Source organism: Pollachius pollachius, assembly GCF_949987615.1.
Source record: "Pollachius pollachius genome assembly, chromosome: 18".
Lineage (NCBI taxonomy): Eukaryota > Metazoa > Chordata > Actinopteri > Gadiformes > Gadidae > Pollachius > Pollachius pollachius.
This window is the reverse complement of record NC_136951.1, coordinates 19137626-19159409: the sequence shown is the minus strand read 5'-3', so window position 1 is coordinate 19159409 and position 21784 is coordinate 19137626. Positions and strand designations below refer to the sequence as shown.

General features: G+C 46.4%; 2 protein-coding genes across 2 annotated transcripts in view; one reads left to right on the top strand and one right to left on the bottom strand.

Moving 5' to 3' along the window:
- Nucleotides 1–221: 221 nt before the first annotated feature.
- Nucleotides 222–2793, top strand: epyc (epiphycan; the record flags this gene model as incomplete). Its single annotated transcript, XM_079756150.1, has 4 exons — nucleotides 222–378; nucleotides 1253–1455; nucleotides 1726–1821; nucleotides 2623–2793. The coding sequence occupies 4 exons, from the start codon at nucleotides 222–224 to the stop codon at nucleotides 2791–2793; spliced, it is 627 nt and encodes a 208-aa protein (XP_079612276.1).
- A 4805-nt stretch (nucleotides 2794–7598) lies between these two features.
- fgd6 (FYVE, RhoGEF and PH domain containing 6) overlaps nucleotides 7599–21784 on the bottom strand; it is a 21152-nt gene continuing 6966 nt past the window's right edge. Inside the window, 18 exon segments of the mRNA XM_079755353.1 lie at nucleotides 7599–9400; nucleotides 9724–9872; nucleotides 11006–11134; nucleotides 11289–11386; nucleotides 11481–11583; nucleotides 11960–12103; nucleotides 12995–13097; nucleotides 13499–13578; nucleotides 13933–14016; nucleotides 14234–14302; nucleotides 14570–14641; nucleotides 14851–14909; nucleotides 15801–15851; nucleotides 16271–16358; nucleotides 17076–17232; nucleotides 17953–18104; nucleotides 20106–20136; nucleotides 20362–20429. Coding sequence (XP_079611479.1) covers nucleotides 9358–9400; nucleotides 9724–9872; nucleotides 11006–11134; nucleotides 11289–11386; nucleotides 11481–11583; nucleotides 11960–12103; nucleotides 12995–13097; nucleotides 13499–13578; nucleotides 13933–14016; nucleotides 14234–14302; nucleotides 14570–14641; nucleotides 14851–14909; nucleotides 15801–15851; nucleotides 16271–16358; nucleotides 17076–17232; nucleotides 17953–18104; nucleotides 20106–20136; nucleotides 20362–20429 — 1680 coding nt within the window. The 3' untranslated portion in view covers nucleotides 7599–9357.

The window sequence follows — 21784 nt, the reverse complement described above, 5'->3', positions numbered from 1 at the left end:
TTGTGACACTGAAGGGGACATTTCCGGGAATCAATGTGTGGTTAATTTTCATGATGAAGATCCATTTGAAAGAGTTTGTTTCTTAAACCCGTCTTGGTTCTGAATGCTGGCTGGGTTGGGGGGAACTGAAGGCAGCTGCTGGGTGAATAAGGCCCCTTACCTTTCAATGTCTAATGCTCCCCCAATACTGCAACTAATCATGTCATGAATGTGCCCCAGGTATGCCCACATGTCTACTGTGTACATGCCTTGGTACTTCGGTCTACTGCGATGACCTGAAGCTGGACAGCATACCGCCCCTCCCCAAAGAGACGACTCACTTCTACGCTCGCTACAACAGACTCACCAAGATCCACAAGTCCGACTTTGCCTTCATGAGTACGTCTGGGGAATGTTTGTGTTTTTGACATGTTGCTAGGTAACCAAAGTGTCGGGATGACGTGTGTAGATGCATGGGGTTGTTTGGTTTAGCAGGTCAGTCTATTGGTTGGGCGGTTTCAGGTTCGAGCCTCAATGTCTGCAGCTCACCTGTAGGCATCATTGAGCAAGATAACTAAGCCGTATGAGCTCATAATGACATGTATATTAACATGTCAATATGTATAATGACATGACATTATTTGATATACTTTTTTATACATAGACATAGAAATAGATCATGGCAAGTTTTGTGCATGCAATTAGACACACCACTTGGTGACTAAACGGGTCAGTATCGGGACTATTAACCAGTTCCTCCAGAAAAACGTGATTATGCGATCGCATAATTCAACGCATAATCAGCCAAAGTCTGCATATTCATGCGGGGGCCGAATTTTTTCAAATATGCCGCACTTTCACCGCATAAATTGCCGATTTCCGCGCAAAATATGTGGGGCTTGCATGATTTCATAATCCCCACATTTTCGTTGCAAAAAAGTCTTATATATCTTAGCAGAAAGTTGAAAAATGTTGCGTTTACTGCCATGGGAACGTTATGAAATGACGTAATTACGCGACGTGAACGCCATCGAAAAGCTGCATTTTTCGCAAGTTCCCGCATTTTTCCGCAAGTTCCCGCAACTTCATCACATAAAATTGCATAAATATGCCGCATATTTCATCGTATTTTTTAAGAAAACGTGCCGCATAATCAAGGATTTTTGGCCGCAACAATCACAAAAAAACGCCGCATTTATCTGGAGGGACTGATTAACTGTGGACAGTGTCTCGTACCACGCCGGCAACCTGTCTGAACTCCCGCTCCCATCAGGCAAGCTGAAGAGGATCGACGTCACGGCCAACGACATCTCGTCCGTCGACGAGGGCGCCTTCTCGACGCTGCCGGCGTTGGAGGAGCTGGTGATCAGGGAGAACCACGTCTCGCAGCTGCCCGCCCTGCCGGTCTCCATGACGCTCATCGACGCCAGCCACAACGAGGTCGACACCAGGGGCATCCACAAGGAGGCGTTCAAGGTACGGCCCACTGTTTAGTGCCATCAGGGCATCTCGTCCCTGATGGCATCAGGAATCCGTCTTTCCAGCCAACAACAGGTGCGGGATGCAACACTGCTCAATGGTGGACCAATGAGGAAGGGAGTGAGTAGAGAGGGAGGGGAGGTTTTTTGAGTTGCTTATTTTCTAAATATTGCTCTGTTCTGCTCTTTTCTTCACTCTCTTTGAAATGCTAAAAAATGACCTGCAGCACTCTGATCTCTAATGCCCATTTGCCTTGTCTGTTTTCAGGATATGGCTGGACTTCAGTACTTGTACCTGACAGACAACCACCTTGATTACATCCCTGTGCCTCTACCAGACAGCCTGCGATCCCTGCATCTCCAGGTACCCCCTTGTTATTGTTAGATCGAATAAAGGCTTGTGACAAGGAACTGGGCCCGAATGTAAAGGTTGATGTGTGGCAGTTGACGTAAAAGCTATCATTGCAAAACAAGCTTCAAGAAAGGTGGTGGCTACACATCTCACGTGGAAGACCAGACGTACGCCTCTTCCAAGAAAGATGTTTTTCATAACTGTAGGACTAATATAATAAAATGGTTCTTATAACCTCGCAATAATTGTGTTTCAAATTAGCCTAATGTACACTTTAGGTTTCATGCCTAATCATAACCATTCATAACATGAATAACCTGTTTAATTGTAACTGTAGATTTGAACGTGTGTAAAATCCAATTTGAACCAGTCAGACAGATGTATGATAGTGAAATACATGATATATATATTTGGTAAAGTACCTGTGAAGATATTGAAACCTCTGGCAATCAACTCATTGATTACATCCAATAAATCTCACATTACGACCTGTTTCACACAAACAACCATAGGAGGTTGCATTTCTTTTCTCACACACAAACACACACACACACACACACACACACACACACACACACACATAAACCCATACACACAATGTCCTGTGCTGGCGTGTGCGTACCATATACCATACACCATATACGCTCAGTCCTGAACGCAGGGACCCGGGTTTGAACCCTACACGTGGTCCTTTGCTGCATGTCTTCCCCTCTATCTCCCATACCTTCCTCTATATCTCACTCAAAAATAAAGAATAAAAATGCACAAATAAATGTTGAACAACATCCTGTGCTTTCTCTCTCGCCCCCTCAGCGGAATAACATCCAGTCGATGCACGAGGACACCTTCTGCAATCTGCAAGACTTCAACTACATCAGGAACGCCCTGGAGGACATCCGCCTGGACGGTAACCCCGTCAACCTCAGCCAGACCCCGCAGGCCTACGTCTGCCTGCCTCGCATCCCCATCGGGGCCCTCGTCTGAACACAAACACACACACACACACACACACACACACACACACACACACACACACACACCCTCTTGCACAACATCTCCCATGGACACACGGGAACACATGCATAGACACATACACAAACACATCTCTGAACCCAATGAAACACACAGACACACACACCCAAACACACACAAATAATGCCATTTACCCCCAACAGATCGGCAACATCACGTGCAGCTGTTTCATGGAACACTAATGTCCCGACTTATGTACAACTTGTATGTTTAAACGTGTGCAATCATATTTTCTAGTTTCACAACGCATCAAACACGACACACAATAAGACGTTGACCATCGGCCACGCGCCCACAGGGTGCTGTGGTCATGGTTCTCACACTCTGGTGGTTAAGAACACAGTGGTAGTGTGTGTATAGGAAATGCACCTCAGCTCGTCAAAACCTGTACGGCACATTCAATGGTGAAATTCACTGTCACACCCACACACATCACAAACACACACTAGCTGTTTTCAGAAGCAAAACTGTTCCACAACTTGGTAAAGTTGATAAGTACACTAGCTGACATTCAGAGAAACCTGTTTTAATGAATGACCGCGTCGGACAGCCGGTATGTTTCTGCGTCCTTTCAATACCGGTTCACAGAAACAGAAAAGGATATCCGGAAATTGTTTAAATATGTTTGTTTTGTAAAGAAGTTATATTATTAATATTAATGAGAAATCGAACACTTTAAAACATGTCCATTACACTACGATAGACGTTTTGAGGCTGGAGCTCAACGGAATTGAGTATCTAGTGCAATAAAATAAGCATTTAAACACCATCATCTGTTGTAAAGTCTGTACTGTAATATAAAAATATATATATTCAGAAAAAGCTTCTTTTTTTTTTTTACATGAACTGCAATATCACAAATGGTGATGATTTGAGCATGCAATACAAAAGCCAATAAATGACACGTCACTTTGTAGAGTCTACTATTGTTGGATTTAGGTTGGGGATAGTGGGAGGTGGGGGGGGTGATGAAAAGACCGTAACAGCTTGCTATTGTATGCTCTCTGTATGGAATAACCACATTTGAATAAAGTTGTTTGATTATGACCTCTCCAGATGTTGTGGCTTGGCTCAACGTTTTCATTGACATCGTACAGGGGTCCGGAAAAAGGTGAAGTAAATATTACACAGTGAAAACAAAACAGCCTTCAACCAACCTAGCAAAGTGACCATGACTTTCTCTTTTTACTTCTTACACACCCCCCCCCCCTTCCCAACAGTCTCTATGCAGAACATGATACGTTGAACCCATTCAAGGGTGATACCCACATTTGAATAAAGTGGTAATGTGAAGAAACACAGTGAAACGGCGTTGCACTAACTTCACAAATCCTCAAACAGTCTCGTAGGCGCGCTGCTAAGATACCCCCAAACCAAACCAGTCTTCTGTGTCCCGCAGAATCCCTCCCCGGGTTTGCTTTCAAAAGTTTTCCACCAGCTTCTCAAACAGGTCCAGGAAGCGCTCCCGCCGCTGTAACGTTCCCGGGTCCAAACCTCCGCCATCGTCCCCGCCCTCCCCCCCCATCTCCCCGTCGCCGCGCCCGTTCCCGCGAGCGTCGCCGTTCATCCCGCCGTCCCTGGCGCCCCTGGCCGGCCGGCCCCGCCCCCTCTCCATGGCCAGCCTATCCCGGCTCAGCTCGGTGCGTTCCCTCTCCAGCACGGCCCTCTCCCTCTCCATCAGCACCTTCTCCCTCTCGACGGCCGTCCTCTCCCGCTCCAGGGCGGCGCGCTGCCGCCCCAGGGCCGCCTCCTCCCGCTCCAGCCCCGCCCTCTCCCGCTGCAGCCCCAGGGTCTCCATGGCAACCAGCTGCCGCTCGCGCTCCATCAGCGCTCGCTCGGCCTCCAGGGAGACGCGCTCGCTCTCCATCGCCAGGCGCTCGCTCTCCATGTCCCGCGAGGCGCACCGGAGCTTCACCTCCTCCTCCTCCTCCTGCTCCTCCTCCTCCTCGCCGCTGTCGAGGAGGGAGACCTCGATCTCCGGGGCGCCCGCCCCGCCCAGCGAGAGCGGCGGCGGCGGCGGCGGCGGCGCGGAGGTGTGCTCGCGCTTCCTCTTGTACGGGAGGAAGTCGGCTTCGTCGTCGCTGGGGGGGAGGGCGATGATGGGCGCGCTGTTGTCCAGCAGGCCGTGCATGGCGTCGTCCATCAGCTTGAAGCCCCACCACGCGTGAGGGAGCACCACCCCCTCTGGGGGGTACTTGAGCTCCTGGAGGAGGGGGAGGGGGGAGAGGGAGGGAGATGGAGAGGGAGGGGGAGAGAGAGAGATAGCGAGAGGGAGGGAGAGAGAGGGAGGGGGAGAGAGAGAGAGGGGGAGAGAGAGAGGGAGGGAGAGAGAGGGGGAGGGAGAGGGAGGGGGAGAGAGAGAGAGAGGTAGAGAGAGACAGAGAGAGAGAGAGAGAGAGGAAGAGAGAATTTAAATTTGACTTAAAATGTTTGCTTGATATATCATTATGTATGTGAATTATGGTACCCACTGAACTCCTAGCCCTCCCCTGGAGGAGGAATCCCCCACTCTGCGATCCTTCTCAAGGTTTCTTTATTGATAATCATGTTTTTCCTAAAACATAATTAGGGAAAACATGATTAGGAAAAACCCTTAACCCTATGCTAGGGTTAAGGGGTGTCATACACATGTAGCCCTTAAACCTGAAGAGAGTAACTATGATTAACAGCTTAACAAATAAAACAGACTTGACTTGGGTCTGTGTTTTAGGGGTGAAGCCAGTCAATGAAGAAGACAGATAAAGTGAAAACTGTGAGACTTTATTGCTGTTCAATGGATCACATATTTTCAAAAACTAAATTCAAACCTTGTACTTCATCCTCATGTTGTCCCATTTCTTGGCAGCCTGATAGTAGTTAAGTTTGGTATGCAAGCCCATGTGCTTTAGGATGGCCCTGCAACGACAAGAGACAACAGACACATGTTGATGGGTTAGAAAAACAGGAGAGATGGATGATGCTGTAAAACTGTAGGCATCTCCATCAGTATTCATTCAGGGAGACAAACTAAATCACAGTGAGGTTCATCAATGTTGACAAATACTTGTATTACATTGCTTAGTTCATTACACGATTGTTGTTGTTTTTACCATGAATATTATTCTTAACTTGTTGAACTCACCTCCATCCTCTCATGCATTCGTTTTTCTTCCCGGAGAAGTAAGCCCTGTTCGTCATCCTCAGCTTGACCATAGTCTCGATTTCTGTAGGAGTCACTAGAATGAGAGAAAACGAGTCATGTTTTTATGCAAATCACTTTAAAATGGGCAGAATGTGATAAAGATATAACCGACAGGATCAAGCGTGATATAACAGCAATGCAAACAGCATATCAACTAGTTGAGTAACATTCAAATAAAGACGGGGTTCCAAGTCGGCAAGGGGGCTTCGCGATGAGGACTAGGGGGGACTAGTGGAATAGGGGACTAGCGATGAGGACTAGGGGACTAGTGATGAGGGCTAGACCACTTGATAGGTTCCCTATTTTTCCAAGTGTGTGTCTTTGGCCACATGTGAGTCTGCTACTTACATCTGTAGGACGTGTCCGAGCTGACTGCTCTATTGCACGTTGTTTCTAAACAGTCGTGATCCATATTTGGTTGATTTTGTTAAATATTCTCTTTATTTATGACGTTAAAAAAAAAGAGTTGTCTTCAATTCGAAGGGAAGAAAGAAGCTGCTTGGTGCTCACTCCCTCGTTCTTCCCTCAGGTTCTTCACCACTTCACTCTTACCCGACTTTAGGAAAGTGTCCATGTTGTAACACTGCCCCCTACTGGACGGGAGGGGGAAGATGTCAACGACAAACATAAAAAGTACTTTTACGTTCGTCAATATAATAGTAGAAATATATGAAATAATGTCTTATTTCTTTAATGGAAACTAGTTTAAGCTACATCAATATATCTCTGTATATAGTTTGAGCAGTACCACTAGAGAGCGCTGTGGTGCCAGCAGTCACCTGGTGATTCACTCCGATTGTATTATAACATCTATCTACATAAAACCATGGATACATCATTTTTAAGAACATTCTGTGTATTGTTGTAGGCCTAAATTATCATATTGTCTCTTTAGGAAAGGTAGGCTATTTAGTTAATTCATGACCTTTTAAATGAATATCAAAAATTCTAAATTGTAAAGTAGACTGTATTGTTAAGTGTAAAGTGTAAACGACGTGTCTTTCTTTAAGCCTTGTAATAGAGATGAAGAACGTACCTGATAAGACGTAGTGGGAGAGGAAGAGAGACGCAGACCGTAACTGATGAAGACCGCCGGAGAGATTACGAGGACAAATGTGAGCTTCTCTACATATTTTTTACATATTGTATACTGTAATGTCCAGTTATGTCACCGATCAGTTCCTTCTCTCCCTCCATCAGGCTCAGGAGGAGAGCAGGGCGGAGGGACTGGAGGAGTGGAGGGCCGTAGCCCTCCTCAGAGATCCAGGAACACTGCTGAAGACCCCCACATCGTCCCCTGGCCTGAACACCACCTCCCATTCATTCCCTCTCCTCTCCATGCGTCAAATGAAGTCACATAGTGGCACATATCCAAAATTGTTGCGGGATTTCTGGCAGGGCACAGTTTACACATTTCAACAACAACAGTTAACAAGTCAAACATTAGCAATTTCCCAAATAACAAATGAATAAATATACAAAGTACAAAACACAGTATTTAGATTTTTTATTTTATTAAAAACTGTTGCCTGACAGTTCTGAACTAACCCTTTATATCTGATTAAATAACCTAATACACTCACTGGTATCAGTCATTCATCTTTGTTATCCTAGCACTGTTATACCTTAATAAACAAACACAATGTTCACAACATGACAGCAGAATTGTGTTTGTTCAAAATGTGTGAACATTGTGATCTATTGCAACCCTGATTAATAAAAACAACAGAAGAGATTACCCTGAAGAAATGTTGATTGGACGACTTGTGCAACTGCATCTGATTAATAGTCTAGATTGTCGCAATTCATGTGAAACACTTCACACTTTCCCAAAAATGCTGATTTCAATTCCATGAGATTAACAATAAGGCACATTCGGTTTTACTACAGTTAAACTCTTTTTTCCCCTAAAGTGTTTTCTTGTTTTGAGACATTTCCTCACAAACCATGATCATGCATAAGTTCCACTTGGTATGAACCAATACTGACACTGGTCCAACCTGATTAGAACTATACAAGACACACCTCATGTTGGATAGACAGGACTGCATCATGATGACCTGTCTTTTAACTCAAGGGATATTGAAAGACCCTAAATTGTTCATTGTTTGGGGTAAAGGTAATTCATTGTATTGGCAGCAATGTTAAGAACAGGAAAATAACACTGGCAGTGATAAACATGGTGCAGGTGTATCTATCCTTTCCACAATGAACCAACTAACACACCAAAGTAAACACTTGATTGAATTGAGTGTTTCAAAAGTTATTAAAAAACTTAAAAATAAGGTTAAATTATAAAGATATCCTAACCTTCCTCTTCTCTCATGAACAAACAAAAGTGGCAACCTGTGCTTCAAAATTATGGCGATAAAAAAAATAAAAAATACATATAAATATTTGCTCTCGGCTTAGACGGAGAAAAGACCCATGTCGCTTTTCTGCATCAATGTACAAAATATTACTTCAGATGGGGCTGAACAGCCAATCAAAATGCCATCTGACTTCAGTTACAAATATCTACATAATTTTTTTATTTATTTCCAGTTTTCACCAGTATCTTGTTTTCCCCACAAGTCATTGCATTGAATTCTAAAATTAAAAACTAAAAGACACGAAAAAATCTCTTAACCAGAGAGATCAACTCTTGGGTAGAACATCTGCTTCCTGCTCTTCTTTGTAAAAGCCTGTAGTTCACAGTAAAAGCCTACCTTAGTACATCATCTACGCATGGCAATCCTCCACATTCCTGAATCCCTCCAAGCCTGAACATAGCTCTCCAATTGAGTTAGAACTATTTCATGGACAAAAGCGACTATTGACCATTTGCACACGGGCAAAGCAGGGAGCATGTGATAATGTGTTTAAACGTAGGCCAATCACGTGGTTTGTAAAGAGCGCCATACCTTCAGCTGTTAAATCCTTCATATTTGCCGGTCAAAGACTTCCTCTGGTTTTCAATAGTCTTGCTTTGCTAAACACTTCCTCACACGTGCATCTGGACATGACCTTCGTCACCCACCACCGGGTCTCATCAAATGTTTTCGCCCTCGAGCTGAAATGGAAACCTTACCGCCTCGGAATGAGAGTAAAACGAACGCGTACACCATGACCGGAGCTCCACCGACCCCCCCGGCCCTCTGAAGCAGTGACAGATACGGGAAAATAACAAAGAGCGAAAGCTGTGGAGGTCCGCGGCTGGCGGTCAGCGGGTTCCAAGGGGTCCGAGGGTTGTGTACTGGAAGGGAGGCGGGGTCTGGGTCTGGAGGCTGAGGGAGGTCCGGATCGGCAGGTCGCCATCAACCGGCTCCAGGGATGTGCAGCCTGCCAGCGGACAATCACTCCTCCAGGATCATGGCCTCTTGGAAGGCTTCGATCCATCTGGAGATACACACGCCGTTATTATAACCAACACAAAAAACAATGTGTCTACTATGCAGCTACTGCCTCCCTACTACCACAAATCAGTCAACACAACATAACAGATACAAGACCGGAGCTAGAATTCATGTGGCGATAATACGTCGGCTGCCAATACGTCTGAGGGCTGATCCAGCTTCTGACCGGGAGCTGGGGTTAGCGGGAGAGAGGTGGTACGAGAGTGGCGTGACAGAAGCTCCAAAGGCAAAATGTAAAAAGAGACAAACTGAGGTGAGTCAAACATGGAGGAGAAAGTCATCCGCCGATCGTCTGGCGACACTGACCTCTGTGCGCTGGGGATGTCGTCGGCCTTGAAGATGTAGAACAGGGTGTTTTTATGGTACAGTTTGAACTGCTGCCGTTGGGCAGGGCCGTACTTCTCCTCCCTCAGGAAGAACCCCAGAAGGGGCTGGCTCTCCAGGGCCGCCACGTCCTGGAGGGAGACAACACCGAGCATCACAGAGAGCACTGTGGGACTCCGTTACCCAGAATCCCATTCCCTGTGGCTTTACTTTCCTACGAGATTCTTCATAACATCACGTTCGGATTACTGTAACTCCCTCCGTCCCTCATATCACGCCTCCAAATAGTTCAAAATGCAGCAGCAAGACTGTTGACTGGGTCAAAGAAGTGCGAGCATATCACACCCGTTCTTGCTTCCCCTTCACTGGCTGCCAGTACAACAAAGGATCATTTTCATGACCGTTCTTATGGTGTTCAAAGCTCTCAATGGTCAGGCCCCATCTTATATATCAGACCTCTGACACCCCCACTCAGCCCCTAGGTCCCTAAGATCCCCTAAGCTCCAGGTGACCAGGCCTTCGCAGTAGCCGCTGCGCGCTTGTGGAACCAACTGCCACCCCACATGCGTGACGCCCCCTCCATTCATGCCCTTAAATCAAGGCTCAAAACCCATCTGTACAACCTTGCTTTCCCTCCCCATTAACTATTTGACCTCTGCCCTTGTTTGTGTGTGGATGTCCGGGTTTTATGTCTTTTATTTATATTTTATTCTAATGTTGTTGTTGTTATTTTGCCTTCATGTTTGCCTACTGAATGCCTATGTACAGCACTTTGGTCAGTGCAAACTGTTATATAAATGTGCTTTTATAAGTAAATTTTACTTACTTTACTTCTACTTTACTTACTGACCCTATACCGACTTGTGCAGGAGGAGCAAATTCCCCCTTTGGGTGAATATAGATCTATTCTATTCTACATTTTACATTACCTTTAGGGCTTTCGGCAGACGCTTTTATCCAAAGCGACTTACAATGAGTACATTTGTCATAAGAACAATAAAAACAATATATCACTGTTGATACAGTAAGCTACAGTAAGATAGCTAGGGTAAGATGCTACATAACTAAGTACTATAACTAAGTACACAATAAGTGCGCACATTAAGTGCCACGACGTACAACAAGTAATGGTGGGACAGGGTGGCTATGCAGGGTCTAGGTGAACTTCCAACAGGTGAGTCTTGAGTCTTTAAGGTTTACATCACCACCGAAGCACGTCTTAAACATAAAGGCGGACACAGATGGAGTGATGGCGACCGGGTACCTCGCTGGCAGCGTAGGTGTACAGCACTTTGTCCTTGATGACGAACCACAGCCTCTTCCACTGCCTCTTGCTGCCCTTGGACCGGTTGAGGTAGCCACTCATGGAGGTGTTCTCTGTGTTGGCAGAAACCTAGAAGCAGACAGGAGAAAACCCCCGCAAAGTCAAACATGTAAAAGTCAAACATCAATCCGATCCGACCGAATGTTTCCATGGGTCTGGGAGTGATTCTGAATCAAACGCCCGTATTTCCAAAAGGACGTGTTGGCGTTTCTTCGTGACCAACCTCTTTAAGGGCAGCCGGAATTTTCTTATGTTTCCTGGAAAACGAAAACGCTGCAGATTTTCCGATCGGAGAGGCCGACGTCGAGGCACAGCGGTCACCTAGACAACGGGAAAATTTGATATGATTATCATTTAATTAAATCACTGCTTTGCTAGCAGATTTGCGTGTGGCCAAAGATCCCTCATCTCTTACTGTTTTCCTGCAGCTTGGTGAAGCAGTGGTCGCAGACGCGAGCCGGCTGGTTCTTCAGGTACTCCAGATAGAACTTGTTGGTGGAACAGGCCTGACACACCACCTGACGGCACATGATGTGAAGCAACGCTCAGAACCCAACGACAGAAGGCCAGCCTCCTTTTTGTTCCCACAAACACTTAAGCCTCAAAACCAAGGTGGTGAAAATAACCAAACGTTGGAAAAATATCCAATGTTAAAAAAATCGAAATAAATATATACATAAATACTTTCTTTTTTTTTAAATATCCGGCTTGGATGACGTGGATAACATGTTCAAATTAACTACAAAAACATGTGTCCCAGTCAGTTCCCAGAACCCCGGATAAAAAGCTGTTTAAAAAAGCTGACTTGGTTCAAAGTTCAACCTCAACGGTTAAACGTTAAACACAGAGCCCCCCCCCCCACTACTGAGGATCAGAGCGGAGAGCAGCGCTCACCTTGCCACAGGCTCTGCAGTGGTGTCTCCGCCAGGTGAGGGTGAACTCACAGGTGCACATCATGCACATGGTGGCGCGCAGGTCTGGGATCCAGATGGGGGCTTTGGAACCCAGCGGGGCCCCGATGTCTGGAACCACGTCCGGCTGCAGGAAGAAACACAACGCAGGGTCGGGGGTTCGATCTCCAGAACCGTTACGGCCCAAAATCAACATTTCGAATTTTGTGCTTTGGCCTTCTAGTTCAATTCAATTCAATTCAATTTTTTTTGTATAGCCCTTAATCACCATTACAGTCTCAAAGGGCTTAACAGGCCAAATATTTATGACACCCCCCTTTACCCAAGCCCCCACAAGGGCAAGAAAAAACTCCCTTGAAATTAGCAAGGAAGAAATCTTGAGAAGAAACTCATAGCGGGGGATCCCTTCTTCCAGGGATGGTCAGGAGTGCAATGGGTGCCATAATTGACATAATTTTCTAGTGGGAAAATCGACCAGTCAATCCATTGTTTTAAAATGTACCCCTGCATGTTTTCACTTGCCAATATGTCACTTATCAAAAATAACCTTTGGCTGGTGGGTTAGGTTAAAGGTTGAGTCAGCGATTCTAGGCCGAAACATAAATGATCACATTCATCTGATCGTTCCTTACGATCCGCTGGCTGCCCGCCCAATAAGAAGGCCGTCAAAAAAACGTGTCTCGGTAGGCAGCCTGTGCTCCGAGATCGTACACAAAAACAAACGGTACTACCAACCACTCAAAACCAAAATAAGATAGTATTCCAACCAATCACCGACAAGGGGTGGGTGTTGTGGGGTTTTGCGCTGCGTTCATGATACTTATTACTGGATGCACGAAACACGGAAGGGAGGGGCGAGCAGGCTCTGTTTGTTTGGGAATCTCGCTTCGAATACCAACAGAAGTGACGCCATACAACATCGCTGATACAACCTTTAATGCTGACCCTCAGACAGCCAGTGATCCAGACCTGCTGTCGAGGAACACCACAGACACTAAACGCTAGGATGGGCCCATACCTCGTCCTGGCTGCGACTGGAGATGAACGTGATCTTCTTCTTGGTGTAGTCGTCTATCGCCTTGGCGATGGCCTCCAGCCACTGCTCTCTCTCCGTAGCCGAGCTGCGGGACGAGACGCGTTCTCAGAACAGCCAGCAGGGGGCGGCGTTGAGGCGCTCAAAATAACCAGCCACGTTTTGATGTATTTCAGAATTAAAGGTGACATACTTATGCCACCAGGTGTGGCATTAATATGTGATTAGCCGTTACAAGACGTCTTAAAAACCGGCCTCTTCTGACATCACAAGTGGGCGCGTCCACCTAGTTGTATGACGGGTAGATGAGCAACGTCTGCTACAGTCCACTGGGTAGGCTGGTGGACTGATCTATCAAACACACATCTAGGTGGACACGCCCACTTGTGATGTCAGAAGAGGCCGATTTTGGTATAATATGTCACCTTTAAGAGAATGCGAGTCAGTGTGTGTTAGTAGGCGTGTGGGAGGCTGAGAAACCGTGCTCACCTGGCAGACAGGATGAACGAGCGCTCCACGCTTTCAATGTTCAGCTCATTCTGGTAGGCCTCCTGGCTCGGCTTGCTCACCTTGAAAACAGACACACACGCACACACACACGCACACACACACACACACACACACACACACACACACACACACACACAGGAAACAGGAGTTCATAATACAATTGTTTTCTGCTTGTCCGGATCCATGTCAGGAAGTATGAAACTTTCCTCCGTACACTCCTGCGCAATCTCTCACACACACACACACACACACACACACACACACACACACACGCGCGCGCAACCATATATATAACAGTATTCAATTATAACTAATAACAATAAAGAAATAAAAACAAAGGTAGTATAACATGCTGTACAGCCTGCGGCTAGCTGCTGTATGTTAGCAGCTTAGTGACACTGGTCAGTCCTCACCTTCATCCCAGCAAGAGAGAGCACGCTGTTGAGTTTATACTGGGCCGACTGGACTGGCGTTGTGTACATGAGCGCGTCGTTGAACTGCAGACACACACAACGATGACATCACCAGGTCAACAAACACAAACACACACACTAATAAGCACGATGGTACTTCCTTAGCGTAATGTGGGTGCATTTGTAGTTATTATCTACTGCTTTAAATAGTGAGTGTATGTAGTGTATGTATGTATCGTGCATGCATGGTGCGGCATGGGGCCGCTACATATCCTAAAGACACCAGCCAGGCTCCTCATACCAAGAAGAACATGCGAGGCTGCATCTCCTTCCGGGACAGCTTCATCAGGGTTCCCTCCTTCAGGAACACCTGGGGGGGGGGTAACAGAGGATCTGTTCAGCGGTCACAAGGTCGATATATCACAAACCGTCTTCGTTCAGGGGTCGTAAACGTGGGTATCGTAAGTACTGAGTTACAAGCCAATATTTAAGACGTGGAACTGAGGCGGAGATTCTCAAAAAAAAGCCGTCTGTAGATAGTGATGTAGTCGGTTGAGAAAGTATTGTGTAAGATGATTAAGAGGGATCTAATGCTTTCATATGGCGTGAAGGAGTAACAAACGGTTTAAAGCCATACCCTGCCTGGTTGCACAATCTCGTGGTGTCCGTTCAGACTGTACTGAATCTGCATCAGCTTCTGGAAGTTATCCTGCAGGAACAACAGAGTCACTCAGTGGAAGTGGAATCAGGACTGCAACCATTGATTTGTTCTCCTCTAGCGGATTATTTCTCTGACAAATCGCTCAATTAAAATGTCTCAGACTCATCAACGATGGCCTCCAATCGAGTGACCTTTCAGAACCAATCAGAGAGAGACTAGATCAACCAGCGGAGACACTGTCCGAGCGGCCTGCCTACCCCTTGTTTCATGATGTCGTTGGCGTGGTTGGCCACCTCCTTCACGATGCTCAGGGCAGCTGGCGTGGAGGGCACAACAGTTAGGAGAAATCACTTCAGGGGGATAAAAAGCTCAACTGCAGTAACACAGAATTTGCCTTATTGTTAATCTCATGGAATTGATTGCGGCATTTTTGGGAAGTGTGTGAAATTTTTCACATGAATTGCGACAAACTATTAATTTACTGTAACTTACTGTACTGACTATTAATCAGATGCAGTTGCAAAAGTCGTCCTATCAACATTTCTTCAGGGTAATCTAACTTTTGAAACACTCAATTCAATCAAGTGTTTACTTTGGTGTGTTAGTTGGTTCATTGTGGAAAGGATAACAACAACTGTTCTTAACATTGCTGCCAATACAATGAATTACTTTTACCCCAAACAATGAACAATTTATGGGGCGTTCAATATCCCTTGAGTTAAAAGACAGGTCATCATGATGCAGTCCTGTCTATCCAACATGAGGTGTGTCTTGTATAGTTCTTATCAGGTTGGACAAGTGTCAGTATTGGTTCATACCAAGTGGAATTTATGCATGATCATGGTTTGTGACGAAATGTCTCAAAACAAGAAATCACTTTAGGGGAAGAAAAAGTTTGTGTGTCTTATTGTTAATCCCATGGAATTGATTGCAGCATTTTTGGGAAAGTGTGTGAAATGTTTTACATGAATTGCGACAAACTAGACTATTAATCAGATGCAGTTGCACAAGTCGTCCAATCAACATTTCTTCAGGGTAATCTCTTCTGTCGTTTTTATTAATCAGGGTTGCAATGGGTCACAAAGTTCACACATTTTGAGCGACCACAATTCTGATGTCATGTTTTGAACATTGTGTCTGTTCATTAAGGTTAAGTGCTAGGATAAGGTGTACACACACACACAAAGAGAAGAGGATGTGTTCTCACCTTGCGTGTCTTTATAATCCTCAGAGTCCTCTGGAAGGTTCTTCAGATAATCTACATGAAAAAGAAACACAGGTGAATTTAGAGCGTATTCAGAAGTGTAGAGCAACTGTAAACCTCAAGCCAAAAGGGGCCTCGATCATTTATTTATTTCAATATTATGCATCTAACATATTGCAGTCTGAATGTTTCTGCTTCTATGCAGCTTGTCCATCAGGAGGTTACTGCCTCACTTCTACCATAAATAAGTCAACACAACATAAAAAAGATCGGAGCTAGCATTCATGTGCTGCCAATACGTCTGAGGGCTGATCCATCTTCTGACCGGGAGCTGGGGTTAGCGGGAGAGAGGTGGTACGAGAGCGACATAACAGTGGCTCCAAAAGCAAAACAGTTCAACGTTCTGGAGGTCTGCTGGTTTGATGCTTCGTGTGTCATGTCCTCAAACCAGAGGTTGTCCCCTGAGTGTGTACCTGTGAGCAGCAGCTGGTACTGGGGTATTCTCTGCACCGGTTTCAACAGGTAGTGTTTCAGAGCCAGGCTGGCACAGCGTGGACTCGTCTGGGAGCAACAACAAAACCCAACAAAGTCCATCAAGTCGTTATTTACACAGCTGGAACACCATCACACACTCACACAAATGTGCACACACACAAACACACATACACACGCACGCACGCAAACACACATAAACACGTGCACAAGAACACATGCACACAAACACACACACGCAAACACTCGCACAAAAGTGCACACACACATGCGCACCCACACACACGCACATAAACACACACGCACCCACACACTAACAAACACACACTAACACAAACACACACCACTGCGTAGAAGCCAGAAGCCCTGCTAGATCCTGGATTCTTACATTTCTTTGTCCTAGTTGAACGGCTAGAGCATTAATAGTAGTAGTATATTCCTTAATATATTCAGTTAGCCTGGCTGTAGCCAGACCAAGCTCAATCGTAGATTGCACGTTGGTCTGGGGAGGCTGCTGTCATTTTCTTCAGCACAAGAGGCGTGATCAACGGGCCTGTACGCAATTGGCTGCTTGGCCACGCTTCTCTGTAGTCATTGTGTAAAACCAGCCAATAGCGCGCCAGGGGGAAAAGCCAGCTTGGTGATTGGCTCCCGTAAAAACGTATCGGAAGCTGAAAGAAATGTATTGCTCTTCTCCAGACCCTTCTGCAGGGTGAATTAAACTCGCCGGCAGAATTGGCTTGGGGTTACCAGTCTAATATTCAGTAGTATATTATTCAAATTCACCTCAAACTCTCGGACCACGGCGACGAAGGCGGGGTTCTTCCGGCACTGCTCGTCAAGCAGGGCCACGTTGTTGTCGAACTGGCGGATGTAGGTGGAGTACATCTTCAGGTAGGGCCCCTTCTGGACGAAGATGTCTGCCAGCCGCTGGTGATCCGCCCTGAAGGGGAGGGAAGGAGTCCGTTGACGCAGGTATCCATCAAACAAGAGTCCTGGTTCTACTAAACTACTACGAGTTAAGGGTGGAACAGTGTGTAGGTAAACGTAAAACGTTGGCGATGGCTGAGATTTTGATGGCGCAAGAATACATTCAAGACATTGGAGCGTCTATATGCTGGTATTATTTTTGAACACAAGAGGGCACAATATAACTCCTCGGTTTGTCTTGAAGAGGAAGTAGTAAAAATGGCAAAACATAAGGCCAGTAGCATCAGCATCATAATTGTCTTAATTGCCTGATAATTGGTCATTCACACATTTGAAGATCAATTAAGGGCGTGTCCGTACAGCTGCCTGTGTGTGATGATAAGCCTATGTAATACACATATTTAGTATATGCTACACGTGAACCTCCTATGATGGCGCAATCTGATTGGTTCGCTATGTCGGGATATTTGGCAATATCCCATGGGTGAGATCTCAAACTCGTGATATTGTTTTCATCGCAAAAACGTCTCGTCGTGCTCATAAAAAGAAATAAACCGCTAATAAAAGAAAAATAATCCCGGCAAAAAGTGTTATCTCGTTTATTTTTGGAGAGTTCACGGGTAGTATACACTAAAACAATTATCCACCTCAGGCTCCGTGAATAGTGGGGAATAGCTCCCTCTTCGGCGAATAATTGTTAAATATATATATCTATATATATTATGGGATGTACCAGTGGGCGACCCTGTCCTCCAGCTCCCGCAGCAGGTCTCTGTTGAGCTGGTAGAGCTGGGGCAGGTAGTACAGGATCTGACTCAGAACCCTCTCCTCCACCACCGGCTTTCCGTTCTGACGCGTCGCCTTGGCAACGGCGTCACGGAAGTCCTGCACGCACACAAATACAAGCAGGAGGGTGTTAGCCATGGATGTGTGAGCATGTAGCAGGAGAGAGGTTGGGAGCGCACACACACACACACACACACACACACACACACACACACACACACACACACACACACACACACACACAGCCAAACCACACATGTGTACATTCACACACAATTACAGACAGGACAGTGGGTCACCCCATAAATTGCAGCTTACTAAACACACACACACACACGCGCGCACACACACACGCACGCACACATACACACACACACACACACACAAACACGGTGAGCTGAGTCAGCACTTCAGCCAACACACATCCACCTGGAAGGAAGTGGAGGACCAGGGAGGATTCAAATGTTCCAGGAAACATAGTCACGGTCACACACAGACCCCACCCGCCACACACACACACACACACACACACACACACACACACACACACCCACACACACCCACACACCCACACACACACACACACACACACACACACACACTTTTTGACCAAGCACGTTATCTAGTCGAGACACACAGCTCAGACCAAAAGCCGCACATCTCAGACCAAAACAAAAAACAAAAAAATAAAGAAGCAAACACTCCCTCCTGTAGCCTACCAGCCAGGCTTGTGTAATCACAGACAAACCACCGCCAATAACAAAGGGAAGGGACACCGGCTAGCGGCAGAAGAAGAAGAAAAAAGTAAAACGCGGACATTCCAGCGATCCTTGAAGGGGGAAAGAAATCAAAGGAGAAACGTGATCGGTGGACAGCTCACCCAACCACCATTATTCTACACACCCACGCACACCCGGACACACACGCACACACACACACACACACACACACACACACACACACACACACAGAGGAAGCAGCTGCCGTGTGGACGGCCCGCAGCCGATTGGTGAGGGATGTCATCTGACCTCTTTCTATGAATGACTCCCCACCCCCCCCCCCCCCCCCCCCTTCCCCTTCCTAGCCGCCCAGGGACAACACTGGAAGCTAATCCGTGCGGTGGCTCAGTTAAAAGCCTCGTCTGAAGGGAGCCAGACAGCTGGGAGGGCCCTCCACCACGCCTCTGAACGGGGACCCGGGCCCGTGAACCCGCACACCTGGGGTCCGTTGTCACAAAGGGTCACAGGTCACACGGTTGACCAATGAGAGCATGGCGTGTACACTGTGTGGTATGGGAAGGATAGAGCCGGGACAGCTCGGATTGCTTTCCTAGTGGAGACTTGTGGCCTGATTCAATGTCTCAGAAAGTAATATAAAGTTGAACAACGAGTTTAGTTTAGGCTATATTTGATGATATGGATGATATCATCAAAGCTATTGTCTCAAGGAAGCTTATAATACAAACCTATCTTGGTGTGTAAAGAAAACACATGCGTGAGACGTTGCTCATTTTGGGGATCACCGGTGTGTACAGTTAAAACACTTAATGGTAGCAGAAACGGTTCGCTACCCTTTAACAAAGCCCAGCTTTCACTGGGGAGGTCTCGGACGCGTTAGCCAGAAGCCCGAGACCTACCATCTCAATTTCCGCCTCTCTGTTCAGACTCAATTACCCAATTACACACTCATTCACTCACTCTCAAAACACACACACACACACAGTCATTATCAACACACGGCCACCTGTTTCCACATATGAAAGGATAGAAGCCCTGGTAACTGAGGGTTGCTAACCAAGAGCCCAAGCCTTTCCCCACACACACAAACACACCGAATCACAGGCACACAAACTAAAGAGAAACTGGGAGAACTCCTTACATCCGTCCCATCAAGTATCAATCAAAGACGGGGTTCATTCATTTACACAGCAGTTCAGCATAGCAGCTCCAAGACGATTAACCATTCTGCCAATGAATACAATAAACTGATGATTATCTGTTCTGAGTGTACTGCAAATACGCTCCGAAGCGAGATAGGGTGGGAGACTCGTTACATGGACCAAACATTTACAGAGTGATAATAAAGCGATAAGACACTTACGATATGAAGGAGCTTCAGAACGTCCACAAACCTGTTGAGAGACAAACACGAAACACAATTTCAAATCACCCCTCAGCACACCACCCAACAACACACAAACACACACACAACACGACGCAACGCACTCACAATTAAACGACGCAACGCAACATAGAGCGGTACGGCCCGACACAATGCAACGCTGAGCCGAGCACAAAACCAAGTGGCAGACAAGCACAAGGTAACACAACCTAACACAACATAACACAACACTCACACTTTCTCAGAGCTCATGATCTCCTGAGCAATGTGCACCACCTTCTTCCTCTTCATCTCGTCCTCCTGCTGCACGTGGAACACACACACGCACGCGCGCACACACACACACACACACACACACACACACACACACACACACACACGACACATACACGCCACACACAGAGAAATACAAACAGAAACACAAACACATAGCAACTCCTGTTAGCATACTAGTGTGCAATAAGCTGCACCACACACATCTCCATGCCGTTATCGGCCCTGACAGAACCCCCCCACTCACAGAGTCCGTGCACAGCCCCATGGTTCCCCTCAGCGCTGAGCAGACATGGAGCAGGGGGACGATATGGCTCCCCCAAAACAACAAACAGCCAGTCCCCCGGCCCACAGCAACTGGGTCCCTGAGAGGAGGAGCAGCAGCTTCATCAAGCACCCTGCCCGGCCTCTCTCTCTCTCCCTCTCCCGCTCTGAGTGCGCGCGTGTGTGTGTGTGTGTGTGTGTGTGCGTGCGCCTGTGTGTGTAGTGGAATGGTAATGGGTTAGCCCTCTCTGGCGGTCTTAATTTGGACACCAACCTTGGCACTGGGTGACTGAAAGGGCCTCCTGCACACAGCAGAGGGTCTGAGTGAGTGTGTGTGTGTGTGTGTGTGTGTGTGTGTGTATGTGTGTGTGTGTGTGTGTGTGTGAGTGTGAGTCTGAATGCAAGTGTGTTCTTCTTACTGTGTATGTGTGTGTTCATGTGTGTGTTTCTTAGTCTGTGCATGTGTTTTCTTGTGTGTGTGTGTGCTTGTGTGTGTATGTGTGTGTCTGTGTGTGTCTGTGTGTGTGTGTGTGTGTGTGCGTGCGTGCGTTTGTGTGTGTGTGCATTTGTGTGTGTGTGGGAGAGTGCCTGCGATCGTGTGACTGCCTGCGCGTGTGTGTGCATGTATTTGAATGTGTATGTGTTTGTGTATGTGTATATGTGAGTGTGTATGTGTGTGTGTATGTTTTTGTGTATGTGTATATGTGAGTATGAATGTGTGTGTGTGTGTGTGTGTATGTGTGTGTCTGTGTTTGTGTGTGTGTGTGTGAACGTGTATATGTGAGTGTGTACGTGTGTGTGTGCGCGAGCACATGTTTGTTCTTCTACGTGTGAGTGTGTGTGCCAGCATTGTAAGGGTAGGTCAGACAGGGCAAAGCCTAGACATGTGCTATTTCTGACTCTCACAGCCAGCTATGTTTGCACCCTGCTCGTGTGGAAATATTAACACACACATACACTCACACACACTCACACACACACACACACACACACACACACACACACACACACATTTTTAAAGCTCTAGTTACAGCTCTTTGGCCATTGTTCTCTGATGGACAGTTTATAATGAATTTCCACTCTGCTGTATCAGTCTGCTTTCATCAATAATGATTAACTCT